We start from the raw sequence: 13,731 nt of genomic DNA, 5'->3' as shown, positions 1-13,731 counted from the left end.
CATTCGTTACCACATTGCGCGCTAACAATGTGGTCGTCAAATGCGGAAGAACACAATTCTGTAACAGTGAGCGGTGGCCCGCACTGGCCGAAACTACCATGGCCCAGCCCGGGCGCCGGTTGTACGGTCAGGTCATGGGTCAGGCGCAGGTCGCTGGCGTTTGAGAGCCGTTAATGTTTGAGCAAAATATAAGTGAATCTGTGTTTTCCTGCGCTGGCTGACATGCTTCCAATTAGCGGTGCTTGTCCGTGGGGCTGGCTCGGACTGAAAGCAGAGGAACTGAAGCGTTGATTGGTTGGCCTCAAATAAATATGGCACATTATTGAAGAGGCCAGCGCGCGGAAATACGTTTCACTCATACGTTTTAATACGTGAGTAACTGTGTAAAATGATTCCCTTGGTTTTAAAAATCTATTGGCTTCCTATTTGTCATTATGCACAATGTCTCAAGAAGGTTGTAGATGGAATAAAAGGGTAAGACGTATATATAGGAGTATGCGTATTAGCGATTAACCACATCCTACATCCACAGAAGAATTTCTAAAACTGAATTGTAGTCACAGCGCCACACCAGATAGGCTTGAAATATTCATTAGAGTTGATATGTTTGTACCAGCACAGGATCGATGGTCTGAAACAATCGCTAGATTTCAAACACAAAAATTTTCGACATCATGCATGTTATGGAAACTTGAGGAGTTACTACTAATGCAAGAAAACAAATTAAAAAGGAACAAGCTGCCCATTATTTGCCACTGCAGTAAAAAATGACCAATGGGAACTTTTCTGCTACGTGCCTCTTTTGCGTACCATGTAAATTTGTGGTTCATGATGCTGCGCAGGAACCTTATACTCGCGGCCGGCTTTAAACATGAACAACTATAGCATGGTGAACTCATGTGCACCCCCCGTCAAACGTATACAGCCCAAAGTGCACTATTGTGTAAGGCTCCGGATAAATTTTAACCGATTTTTAACTTACGTGCACCGATGTGTATATTAATTTCATCCCCATCGAGAACCGGCTCCATTTGCTAGGACTGAACCCGAGAAAAGCATGGATTGTCCTTGTTAATTAAAGTACATGTTTCAAGAATCATATACAATGCCTCTAAGAACGTTAAAGTCCCATGTTCCACCTTTTTGGAAGTAGTAACTATAGTCTTGTACCCACCCGCTGCCAACCCTGTGCACCGCATCAAAGGTACAGTGCTCTAGAATATCTATCAAAGGGCTCGATTCTGGGTCCAGTGGCCCTCCCAAGTTCACTATAGCCCTGAGGCAGCCACTGCCACAACAAGCGTTCACAGACCGCAGAAATGGGACATATGCGCAGTGCATCTGCTCGATGACCTCACTCGCCAAGTACTCATATATACCCGACCCATGACCACAGTACGTGCGGGGAAAAAGAAGGCCACAACTATAAAAATTAAGCGCCATTGCCAGGGACACTGTAAAGAAACTCGAGTAAAAATTTTTGCAGGGCTATTTATGGTTTCAATCAGTTGGGCAAGAAATCAGCGCAACATAAAAACGTTCACAAGCGAGTCCTGTTGCATGGCGTCCGTCTCACATGTTATATATTTATGTCGTGCTAATTTCTCACCCAGGAGAATCTTCACTATCCGTAAGAATTTAAGAAGATTAAGGAGTCTATTGCCGAAAAAACAAGCAGCTAGAATAGCGGGTTCAGAGTGCGCATGCGCAAAATATTTTAAGACGTTTGCGTTGGGGCAGTTGCGGCTTTTGTGCACTTAGCGTGAAAACATGGCGGCGTCCTTCCAAAAGAAAGCCGCACGCTTCAGTAATAATTGTTTTTTTGGGGGGGAAAGGAAATGAAGCAGTATCTGCCTCATATATCGTTGGACACCTGAACCGCGCCGTAAGGGAAGGAATAAAGGAGGGAGTGAAAGAAGAGGTGCCGTAGTGGAGGGCTTCGGAATAATTTCGACCACCTGGGGAACGTGCACTGACATCGCACAGCACACGGGCGCCTTAGCGTTTCAGCCGATTCAGCATGCAATCCTTGAGATTTCCGGTCGGCACATGATTACCCGGTGTCGTCAACTGATGTTACCTTTCGCAATGACTTACCCTGCTTTCCTGTTGTTTCTTTCGCTGGCTATGACTTACCTTTATCTTTCTGAGGCGAGTACTACATTTGCCTAAACACGAGAAAGGGTACCAGAGAAGCGCGGCGGTGGCGTACCCCAGGCCAACGCCGGATCGCGAGCGCAGGATATGCCGTACAGCGCTTCGTGGTGCCGGCTTTCTCATTGCGACACTTAAAATAACCGGTGGTTCACCTCTTATCTAATTTCAACCGTCGAAGGGTGCACACAATAATGTACCACCAGCTTCTAAGTTCGCGTCACGCGACACCGCAAATACGAAATCCAACGCTGACGGAGCGCTCGCCTCGGTTATGTTGGTAGTTCTGCATTCTAAACTTTGTCGCCACCTTAGTCTTTCAGGCCTTCCGTGCGCTAGCGCAGCGCGGTTCCTGCCGCGGCGTGTTTGCTTTTGCATCTGGGCTGACTGTCTGGGCTTTTGTCCCGTCACGCGCGCTCGCCGGCGACATGCCGGCCCAACTGTGCAGCCGTCGAAGGCCGAATTTCTGGACGCGGCCGCCTGCTGTCCAGGAGAGTCAGCGGCGGGAATACCAGGAGAGCCAGCAGCGGAAGCCTTGGCAGCTGCTCCGGCACCCCCCCCCCCCCCACCTCCTCCCCGCGCGCGGCTGCCGATAGCGGCTGACGATAAGCGGCGGCCGGGTAACGCTATCGCGTTCTACACTTAAAGGCGAAGCTTAAGCGTCCTCCAAGTTAATTTTTTTCTTGAATTCTGGGACTCCGAAATAATACTTCGAAAATATTAGCGGTTTTCGAATATTGCTATTCCCTTCGAAGCTCACGAATCGAATATTTGCACAACCCTATACTACACAGCGTTCACAGGAACTTTGTAGTTGAAAAAAAAAAAATCCGGACTAGAGCGAATTCAACTACGAAGTTGCTATGAAAGCCGATTAGGTTTCCCTTGTAGCTGAACGGCTGCACTTCGATGCCAATGAGTTAATTACTCCTTCATCGTGCTTAGGCGAAAAATGGCACCAACAAAAAACGAAAGTTCTGTGCATTTCCAAGTGCAGCGGAAGGAAAGAACCAATCGCCGTCCAGAAAAGCGGCCGAAAAACTGGTCCGCGTGGAAGGGCATGCAAAAGGGTGAGGAGACTATAGGAGGTCGTGTGCTGGTACTTTCAAATTACCTAGGGACTTTTGGTCCTGCTTGCAGTGCAGCTGAAGTGCAACTCTTGAAATGGCAGGCAAGAGTGAGTTGCAGGAAGTGTGACACCTCCTGTCACACCTTCAGAAAGAAGGCATCTCGCCTCCTTACAATGGTTTATGACAGCATTCAGTAAGCTCTTTTGTCATGTGGACATTAAGCCAAACTGTGCTATGAAACAGTTTCCACTGAATGAAATTGTTATCCAAAAAATTTTAAACAAGGTATTAGCCAACAAAATAGGCAATTTATTATTACCACTACATACAGGTCCCCATCCCATAATTATTGCCTGGCAGGCCTTCCAGGAATAGTTGGTAATTTACGCTGATGGCCTAGAACAAAATTTGTTTGAAATAACTTTTTTTCATAGCTGTGTTTTGCAGAAAAGTGTTAGTCTTTAGTCTGAACTATGTACATGTACTGATTTTCGAAACTATTCAATTTGAAAGCAATTTTTATTATTTCGATTCGCTTTGCTACCAGAGATGCGACATTTGCACAGCTCTTGTAGTTCATGGTGTATTCACACATGGGACATTAAAATCAGGAATGATAAAAATTACGAGCGGACTGAACCATAATGCTCCAAGGTGACAGAGAAACAGCTGTGTGTCATTGGTTATTGTGGCACTAAGGCAGTTTGAACAATATGTCATCATCATCATCATCAGCCTTACTACACCCACTGCAGGGCAAAGGCCTCTCCCATGTCTCTCCAATTAACCCTATCCTTTGCCAGCTGCATCCACCCTTTGCCTGCAAACTTCTTAATCTCATCCGCCCATCTAACCTTCTGCCGCCCCCTGCTACGCTTACTTTCTCTTGGAACCCACTCTGTTACCCTTAAAGACCAGCGGTTATCTTGCCTTCGCATTACATGCCCTGCCCAAGCCCATTTCTTTCTCTTGATCTCGACTAGGATGTCATTAACCCGTGTTTGTTCCCTCACCCACTCTGCCCGCTTCCGATCTCTTAACGTTACACCTATCATTTTTCTTTCCATGGCTCGCTGCGTTGTCCTTAACTTAAGCTGAACTCTTTTCGTTAGCCTCCACGTTTCTGCCCCGTAGGTGAGTACCGGTAAGATTATGCTGTTGTACACTTTCCTCTTGAGGGAAATTGGTAAACTGCCACTCATGATCTGCGAGAATTTGCCATATGTGCTCCACCCCATTCTTATCCTTCTAGTTATCTCCCTCTCATGATCCGGTTCAGCTGTCACTACCTGCCCTAAGTAGACGTATTCCGGCACAATTTCTAGGCTCTCGCTGCCAATTGTGAACTGTTGTTCCCTTGCTAGGCTGTTGAACATTACCTTGGTTTTCTGCATGTTAATTTTTAGACCCACAAGTGATGCAACACAGTACTTCCACCAGAATTATTTGCAAACAACTGCTTTACTGATCACTCACAGAGAGGTAACTTTAGAAACCACTACAGACATGTGACATACATAATAAGACATACCACAACAGAGAAGCAATAGCAGTGGTCATGCATCCACTGAAATTATGTATGCACATGTCAGTAGCCAAAAAAATCTTGCAGATGCTATTCAGCAACAGTTCACAAAATTGAGTAGAACCTCGGTGACACGAACGTAATGATACAAAATCGCAAAATTCCTGGCCGGAGTGCGTTGTGCACAATCTGTGACATTCCGGGTGTTCCGAACTCTCCCCCGTGCCACTACGGATGATACAAACGCGTGAGCCATGACCACACCTTCAAGAACTAAGCACTGCCCCTATAACACCAACACCACGATCACTAATCGTGTAGTATGCATCGCGAGCAGTGAGCGGCGGTGCGCAACCCACACATCGCTGATGTAGTGATCGCCAGTTACACTGTATGTACCGCAAGTAGCGAGCTGTGGCTGCGCGGCCGTGAACAAATCCCGTCATCCGTAAACACGTCTGCATGAATGCATTTTCTGTGGTTCTGCACATGTTTTGTTCGTTTGAATGATACAAAATTTCAGACAATACGAATTTTTTGCAACCCCATAAGATTTGTATCATTGAGACTCTACTGTACCGTATTTACTCGCATAAAGAACACACCCCCAATTTTGTCATTGAACTTTTCTTAGTGTGTTCCACAGTTTCGCGCCATCCGCAGCACGCCGATAACATCACCGTGTGTTAATTTTTCGACGAGAGTTCCTGCAGGGGTGGTGCAGTCGGCAAACTTGGCAGAGCGCTAAGACACTGTGCATCTTTGACAAGAGCGCCAGTGGCGGTGGCTGGCTCAACGCGATGCTGCACGCCCAGCTATGCCAGTGTATGCTTAGAAAGCCGGCGAGCACTCGAGCATCGGCGAGGAGAGAAGTGTAGCAGTCAAAACCAGAATGCTATAAAACATCCTCTGCGCTAAAATGCTATGGAGAAAACAGGACCTTCAGACCACCAAGGGATTTGGAGAGCTCGAGACGGAGAGCGAAAATACCTAACCCCTCTCATACCACCGCTAACACTCATTCACATTACACACTCGTAACCGCCCTGAGAGATTTTTAACCTCGTGTAAAAGCGCACACCCGACCTTCAGAGCCGATGTTCAGCATGTTCGCTTTATCTCGTCGTGACTGGCCGGCATCACCCATCACAAAACCGTCGGATTGTGCCGTGATACAGCAGACACCTTTCGAAGCGAACGATGCTAAACACCGGCCACATGAACACGGCTGACTGCATGCTTTTGTTGATGATAGACAGACAGACAGACAGGCATGCGATATGAAATTTCGGCTCTCGCAAAAAAAATGTCAGAACTTTGTTTTCCCCATGTAACGAACCCTCTCATTGATGTCAACTTTGATGTCAACTTTGACGCCAACTTGTCAACTTTGACTTTGAATTGATGTCAACTTTTTTTCTTGAAAAAAAAAAGTGAGTTTATTACAAGAGTAAATATGATAAAATAAAGACACGTCAGTAGCCAAAAACTCCTGCAGCTGCTATTAAGCAGCAGTTCCCAAATAAAACACACAGAAAAGAAAAAAATGTATTGTCAAAACTTGCACCGCAGTTCCACAGCAGCCATTCAACACACTGCACGCATACAGAGAAGCATATAAATACACTCTTGCAAGACGTACAAAACACACAATTTCATGTAATTTTTTCTGGCAGTGTAGATTGGCTATGCAGTATTTCTTGACTATACATGAATGTGACTACTTTGCAGTTGTTACGGTGCTAGACAGATGGAGCCTTCTTGCTCTGCACAGGTAAGCCATACACAACCGGAGCAGCCCCAACAAGGTACTGCAGCTTGCAGCTCTTCCTGCTCAGCCGAACAGCCGTGGTTATGTCTGGGATATGACCCTTGGAGCCCATTTCAGGAACCCAGTGCCCGAGAAAGGTTTCTGTAAACCTGTCAATGTCCTTGTCCGTGACATCCCAGAGACATCCCACCACGCTGGGGCTGCAAAGCCATAAATGAAAAACGATGGTCAGTCAAGATCACACACTTACACATATCTTTATTTGCATCAACAAGATGTAGTGCAGTGAAGCCCGTTGGCAGCCCTGTTGTAAGGCATTGGCAAAAAACTTTTTCTGAGTGAAACACCATATCTACAGGGTTGGTCAAAAGTTCCCAGGCCACAGGGTCTGCTTTTCAGTGGTATATCCTGCCACTTTTGATAGCAATAGAGCTATCAAGGTTCTCCTCAAAGGTAAGACTGATACTCCTCCTATTCTCTAAAGAGATTTTGGACTTTGGAAGTGTCAACAGCAATGGCGTTGTATGCATGTTCAAATTAAGGAATATGAAACAATGATCTCTGCTTCAGTGTACACAAATTTAGAAGCATTCCTTCAAATTCACTCTGTCGAAAGATGAATTTGATATAGGTGACTGGAATTAGTGGGACAGTTACAAAAAAAAAATAAATAAAAAACCTGAATACTGAGCTGAGAGATTCAAGCTAATCTTCATACATATGTGTAACTTATACTTCAGCACCAAGCATCTGTGGTAAGAGTAAAAGGCAATAAACAATGCTTCAATAGTAAATCTCCAGTTTACTAAATAGTAACAAGTGCATGGCAGATGCAGTAAGACACCATGCACGAAAGTGCCCGTTGTAGTGGTATTTGTGGAAAGAGTAAATTCTTACGTGCCAAAGCTACACTCATGATGTAGATGTGAGCCTGGCTATATGGCCAACCAGGGCAAGAATGCCAAGCCTGCATCATGCAGCATGTCCTTGGCCATATGTCGCAACGGTGGCTGGTAGATTTTCGGCTAGACTGCGGGTTGCATTTTGTATCGTGCATCAATGATCCCACGTTTTCAGCGATTTTCATAGTCAGGAATGATCCACCGAGAGTGTGGGTTTCGTCATCGATGAATCAGTGTCCTGTGCACATGCGAACAACACCAGGTTGGTGTTCTTGACTAGGAAAATTTCATAGCAAGCGAGTGGAGCAACTTGGCATAGGCCTATTTCTGCATCGAGGGAAGGCAGTACAATATGTTGCGCCAAGGACATGGATGCACTCTTCTGCAGTGTTTTCTCTGTTGTCACGCATCACTCGCTTACAGTGTGGTCTTTGCAATCAACAAATTAGCGTACCACGCATCTCTGGATGCACTCTGGTGGCCGTTTTCACCAAAGGACATTACACAGTGAGCGAGTGATGCGATTTGTTGTTGGACTTGCTTCTGCATCGAGCCCAGGTAGTGTTCGTGCACGTTAGTGGTTGTTAAAGTCAAGAACAGGAGTGGAAAACATGCCTAGGTGCAGAACCTGCATCCCTTGTAGTAGAACTTCCAGGCCCATGCAAGCAATATTTGTGTAACAAAAGAAGGTGCCAAGAAAAAAAACTATAGCCTGTCCGCTTGCTTTGGCCTGCATCTTGCACATTCATGAGTAATGTTTGGATTGCTTTGGTTTATGGAGTTTAAGGTCCAAAGGTGACTCAGGCTATGAGGGATGAAATAGTAGAGGGCTCTGGATAATTTCGGCTTCCTGGGGATCATTAATGTGCGCCGTCATCGCACAGTACACAGGCCTCTAGTGTTTTACCTCCATAAACATGTGACCGCCGCAGCCTAGGTCGAACCCACATCTTTCATCATGAGTAATGTGTAAAAGCAAGCTATCTACATACTGCTAACTATATTCACTGTTATCTATACAGTGCATCTATACAGTCCATACAGCGCATACAGTACAATCTCATCAGAGTGCATTTTGTAGTGTGCTTGTCTCCAAAACACCTACAAGCCATTTGTAACCATACAACGACGCACAAGAAGCATACGCCGTGCTTTTCCGTTCTTTGGGGGGAAGTTCGTGCACTATTTGCATAATAATTAAGAATATTTCCCTCTCCCGAAGTTTCAAACGTGACTTATTTTGTTGCCTCTTGCACTGCAGCTGACATATATTTATTCATGCTTATTCCTTGGTATCATTGGTCAGTTAACGGGGCTTATCATTGGTTTCTCTTTTTTCTCTTCACGCTGATCTTGTTCTTTGCGCTGTGCATATCAGTGACTAAACTGTGACAAAAACGTTCTTCCCGCCTATAAACAAAGAATGCTGGTGAAATGCAGCTGTTTCTGAGCTGATGTAGCAACGATAATATTTTATCGTGACTCTTCAACGCAAGCCAACTTTGTCACACTATCAGGTTCTTTTAGGAAAAAAAAAACTTTCTGTGCTGCAATTCATTGAGGCGGAGAGCTATTTCCGTGGGATGGAATACACGTCTAAATTCCCTGAAATGCAGCATCTTGGGATGGGCTTGCTCATCTGCATACCGACCTCTTGCACAACACATTTAAAATTCTACAATTGCACTACCAAATAAGACAAGGTGGGCTCTTCAATAGTGCTTGCCCATTGCCATCGAAATGGAGCTGTACAAAAAAGTGGCAAACCAGTTGTGGCTGGCAGAGAAATGTCACCAGGTGTAGTTGCACAAATTCACGAGTGACGTCATGTGTACTTCACTTTCATAAAATTTTATGGCTTATTAGGGCGCTGTTTTCGGTAGCAATGATGTACTGCTATCAAGTGACGCTAGCAAATCAATGTAGCCTGGTTCAGCATTCCACTTTAGTGTCCCTTTAAAGTGCACAAATTTCAAGAACTTTACTTCTTCAAGGGTCCTAGAGTGCAGTATTTACTAGCATAATGAAACCCCACTTCTGTCATTGAGAATTTACTTTTTTTTAAAGCGGTAGCTTTTCTTAGTGCTTTCCTCAACTTCACACTGTCCGCAGCACAAACCTTGGCAGCATGCCGATAACATCACGGCATGCTTATCTTATGACAAGAGCTTCTGTTGGGTGGCCTACATGCTCAGAGAACTTGACAGAGTGTGAAAGTGCTTTTAGCCCTTGACAGAGGTGCCAGCGGCGGTGGCTGGCTCGGCATGCTGCTGTGCGCCTAGCTACACCAGTGTACACTTATAAAGCCGGCGAGCGCTCGAGTATCGGAGAGTGTAGTGTTTTAAAACAGAATGCTGTAAAGCATCCTCTACACTGAAATGCTATGGAGGAAGCATGACAAGTGATTTGGCGAGCTCGAGATCGGGAGCGAAAATATCTAACCCCTCTCAGGCCGCAGCTAACTCTTAAACATTCACATTCCACACTTCCACACTCTTAGCTGTCCTACGAGTTTTACTGACCTCATGTAGAAAATTACCACCTGACCTTAAAGCCCAGTGTTCAGCATGTTCGCCTGATCTTGCTACGATTGGTCGGCGCCGTCGACTATAACAAAATCATCACATTACGCAGTGGCACAGAAAACCCTTTTGAAGCGAATGATGCTAAACACTGGCGACACGAACGCGGCTGACCGCATGCTTTTGTTAATAGATGCAGAGAAATTTCAACTCTAGCAAAAAAATCTGTCGAAGCTTATTTTTCCTGCGCGATGAACCCTCCCACCCCCCAAATTAATGTCAACTTTTCTAAAAAAAAAAGTGGGTTCATTACATGAGCAAATATGGTATCTATGGGCCACCATTTAAGAGCCAGTGGCGTGGAAAAAGCCATTACAGTGGTTGTAAAGAGCCTGTACCCACCTGCCGCCAATCCAGTACTGAAGCACCACTCCAAATGGCTCGATCTTCGGTCCAAAGAACTTGAGGCGGCCACTGCCACAGCCCATGAGAATGGAGCATGCATGGCAGTGCATCTGCTCGAAGACCTCGCTCATCAAATACTCACGGCCCGACCCATGGCCACAGTAGCTGCAAGGAAAAGGAAGATGGCCACAACTATAAAGTGCAGTTGCCAGAGGCACTGTAAAGAGAATCTGTACTATTAGTAAGAATGAAAAATTAAGAAGTCTGTTTTTTTGTTTTTCGAAAACAACGCAATACTGCAAGGAATAGTACTGGACTAATGATAGACTCTTAAGGTATGCTTAATGTAAGCGTAGGCTGTGAATATAAATGATTCAAGAAGATTAAGATTTTGTGTACCCGATTTTGGTAAACTAGAGGTTAGGAACAAAACAGAACACTAAACTCTAAACGTTTTGCCTGCCATCCTTCATTTCACCTTGTCTCCTTTAAAGGAGTATAGACACCTAATTTTGGTGGCATGTCTTCTTCTCTACAATGATGCGGAAGATATTATTTCCATGAATCACCAAGTGTTATTCGCCTACGACCGCTAGAGAATTTATAATTGAATTTCTGTCATGCTGTTTCGGTTTCAACAGCTGAATGATGACTGTGATGTCGACGAGTGCTTATAGGTCACGTGAGGCATGAAAAAACTGCAATATAACCGCTGGTTCCACATTCGCTGCCATTCTATCTCTTGACGGAGGCTCGCTTTAGCACTGTAGTGAATTAAAACGAAGGAGCGATTATATCGCAGTTCTTCATGCCTCACGTGATCTATAAGCACAAGTCGATGCCACAGTCATCGTTTGGCTGTTGAAAGCGAAATTGAAGCAGCACGAGAAAAAAATTCTACTATAAAGTATTTAGTGGTTATAGAATACCACGCGGTAATCCATGTATAATAATGCCTTATGCATCATCACAAAGAAAGCACGCAACAAAAAGTTAGGTGTCCATAATCCTTTAACATTTATCTTAAATTCATATGCCCTTCTTGCTGTTCTTAGAATGCTGAATGTTCAAAACTCGAGTCCTGGAAAGCAGAGTCCTGGAAAGCTGAGCTTAACCATCGTGGGTCTTGATTTGTAGAACCAGTTGACCAAAATTCCTGGTGCTATTTGTGATGAGGTAGAAGTATGAGATTGTCTCTGTGGGTGATGACTTTAAAACCGCGGGAGAGCTTGCGGACAAGACATCGTTGCCGATGTTGCGGATAACCAGGACACCACTGATGCGCACTGCGGCGAGGAGTTGAGAAAACCTGTGCCCATGTACTTCAACATGCTCCGTGCACTCAGTATGGTTCGTTACTATTGCGCGTCGATAGAAGGCTGTGGCCTCAGCTGTATGGAGTCCATCAATAACATTAAAAAAATTGTTCTCTCTGAGGCAATGAAGATGAAGAAACAAAAAAATTCCAACTTTTTCGCTCGGTAATGTGCATGCAGTAAGTGGCTATCGTAGAAATAAGTTTTTTTACATCTCTCTAGCGTGTGCTGTTAAATTTACTGCTACTTTTACACCGAATTACCCATTATACCAAACTCATAGGTGTTTTTTTTTTAAGAGTCCTATATATGCAGGTTGGACTGAAGTAACTTCCACAATTGTATGACTTGGGCGTTTTTCTCACAAAATTTTGCCTAGGAAATTCCCAATGGCTCTTTACTGCCTCTTTTGATTGATGGCTCTTGCACAGAAAGACAATCCCCATCACTTTGGCACACCCTGAAGTAAAGCTGCAGGCAGTCCAGAGAATTTAAAATTATAGTGCCTGTGGCGACACCTCAGATCCACAAGTACAGTGTTTTGCAGTTCCCAGCACCTTTGTTATTGCTCAACTCAAGCAATGCAGCTTTCTGTTAGTTTTCTACACATCTATTCTCATTCTTGGGTAAAACTGATGGAATGTCAAGTAAACCTAAGTTGCAAGGGACCATGTGATAAGTAGTGTACTGTGCCAATGCACCACTTGTGATGAAAATATTTGGCACCTGCTAACTTTTGTCAGTTTCACACACCCTGCTTGATGTTGGTCCAGCAGGAACTGTAACTGCAGAGCAGGTCAGGTGCTTTGGCAGCTGGCGCATGTGAGCAAGTTTCTGCCCACTTCATAAAATGAGGGCACGTTGTTCGAAACTCCAAAGCGAAGATACAGCGTGGAATCGCCAGTTATGTACTACCCTGATTTGGAAGCAACATGTCCTGTCTTCCCTATGGGTTGCGATGTTTTGCTTCATAAAAAATGGGCTCTCACACGTGACAGAAGCAGCAACAGACACATAGCTTACAAGAAATAAAACAAAAAAATGTGTCAACTCCCACAAATGGGGCCTTGCTCACAAACAATCCAAATGCTGTGCTTTGCACAAGGCAGCATGGAACCTCTAGCTATGTTTTCTCAGAATCCACATCGACTAAACAAGTTTCGGATGCAACCTACTCTACAAGTGCTTTGTGGCGCTTAACAAAAAATTCCAGTTGCTCAGCTTTAACAATCGTTGCATTATTTCTTCATAACAAGGTTTGCCCAAAGTGTACTTAAGTTTTCACAACTGCAAAATGGTTTCTGCTCATTTAGATGAGAGACTAATCGTGTACAGGAAAGGAAAAAAAAGAAAAAACGTGTTTACACTATGAGGTCTTTGCCGACGAGAGCTGCCTGGAATTCTTCTTTATTAGGGGGCTTGCCAACCACTCCTTGCCAGCCCAAACTGAAAAAAAAAAAAAAGAAATATACACAGTCAATCACAGATAATGTAAACTCCACATAAAGCCTGGACTCCATGTACGCGAAAACTCACGCGAAGGCGACGGCGGCAAGTGACGAGCGACGCCGTCGCGCGAAGCAAAATGCATGTGTCGCTTGCCATGTTGCTCGGATCTGCACCCACAGAAAATTTCGCTCGTCGCCCGGAAGTCCCCCATGCGACTGGCCAATCAGAGCCCCCCTAAAGCCGTTTCCGGTTTGTCCACGGTTTCTCACGGGTACATCTCACGAAACCCGCCCGTCGTCTTGGTCATCGCCACCGCCGAGAAAATATTTGGTTTTGTAGCTGAGAGGCAGACCCGCATGATTTAAATAATTAAAACAATCTACTTGTTGGGTGCGGAGGGCTAACAGCATTTGGAGCGGGCTACGCGAGCAGGCGTACTGCAGGGAGAGATGCGTGTCGAGCCACGGGTACCGGCGCTCGATCCACCGTGCCGCTGCGCTCCAACTGTGCAGAAACACTCGCGGCGCGCATTCTCACTGGTAAATTATAGTTTGCTCACTTACAATCAAACTGTGGTGACAGTTTATGAGAGTGTTTTTACTAAGCCGGAGTGCACA

General features: G+C 45.0%; 1 protein-coding gene across 1 annotated transcript in view; it reads right to left on the bottom strand.

Moving 5' to 3' along the window:
• Positions 1 to 6,175: 6,175 nt before the first annotated feature.
• The window catches only part of Sse (extra spindle pole bodies like 1, separase), a 74,069-nt gene continuing 66,513 nt past the window's right edge, over positions 6,176 to 13,731 (bottom strand). The window contains exons 26-28 of the mRNA XM_077627194.1: positions 13,031 to 13,111; positions 10,347 to 10,514; positions 6,176 to 6,720 (exon numbers count right to left, since the gene is read on the bottom strand). Of these exons, the coding sequence (XP_077483320.1) occupies positions 6,492 to 6,720; positions 10,347 to 10,514; positions 13,031 to 13,111 (478 nt within the window). The 3' untranslated portion in view covers positions 6,176 to 6,491. The remainder of the gene's footprint in view (positions 6,721 to 10,346; positions 10,515 to 13,030; positions 13,112 to 13,731) is intronic.

The sequence above is a fragment of the Amblyomma americanum genome, chromosome 6 (assembly GCF_052857255.1).
Source record: "Amblyomma americanum isolate KBUSLIRL-KWMA chromosome 6, ASM5285725v1, whole genome shotgun sequence".
In the NCBI taxonomy this organism is placed as follows: Eukaryota; Metazoa; Arthropoda; class Arachnida; order Ixodida; family Ixodidae; genus Amblyomma; species Amblyomma americanum.
This window is presented reverse-complemented; position numbering and strand designations above follow the sequence as displayed.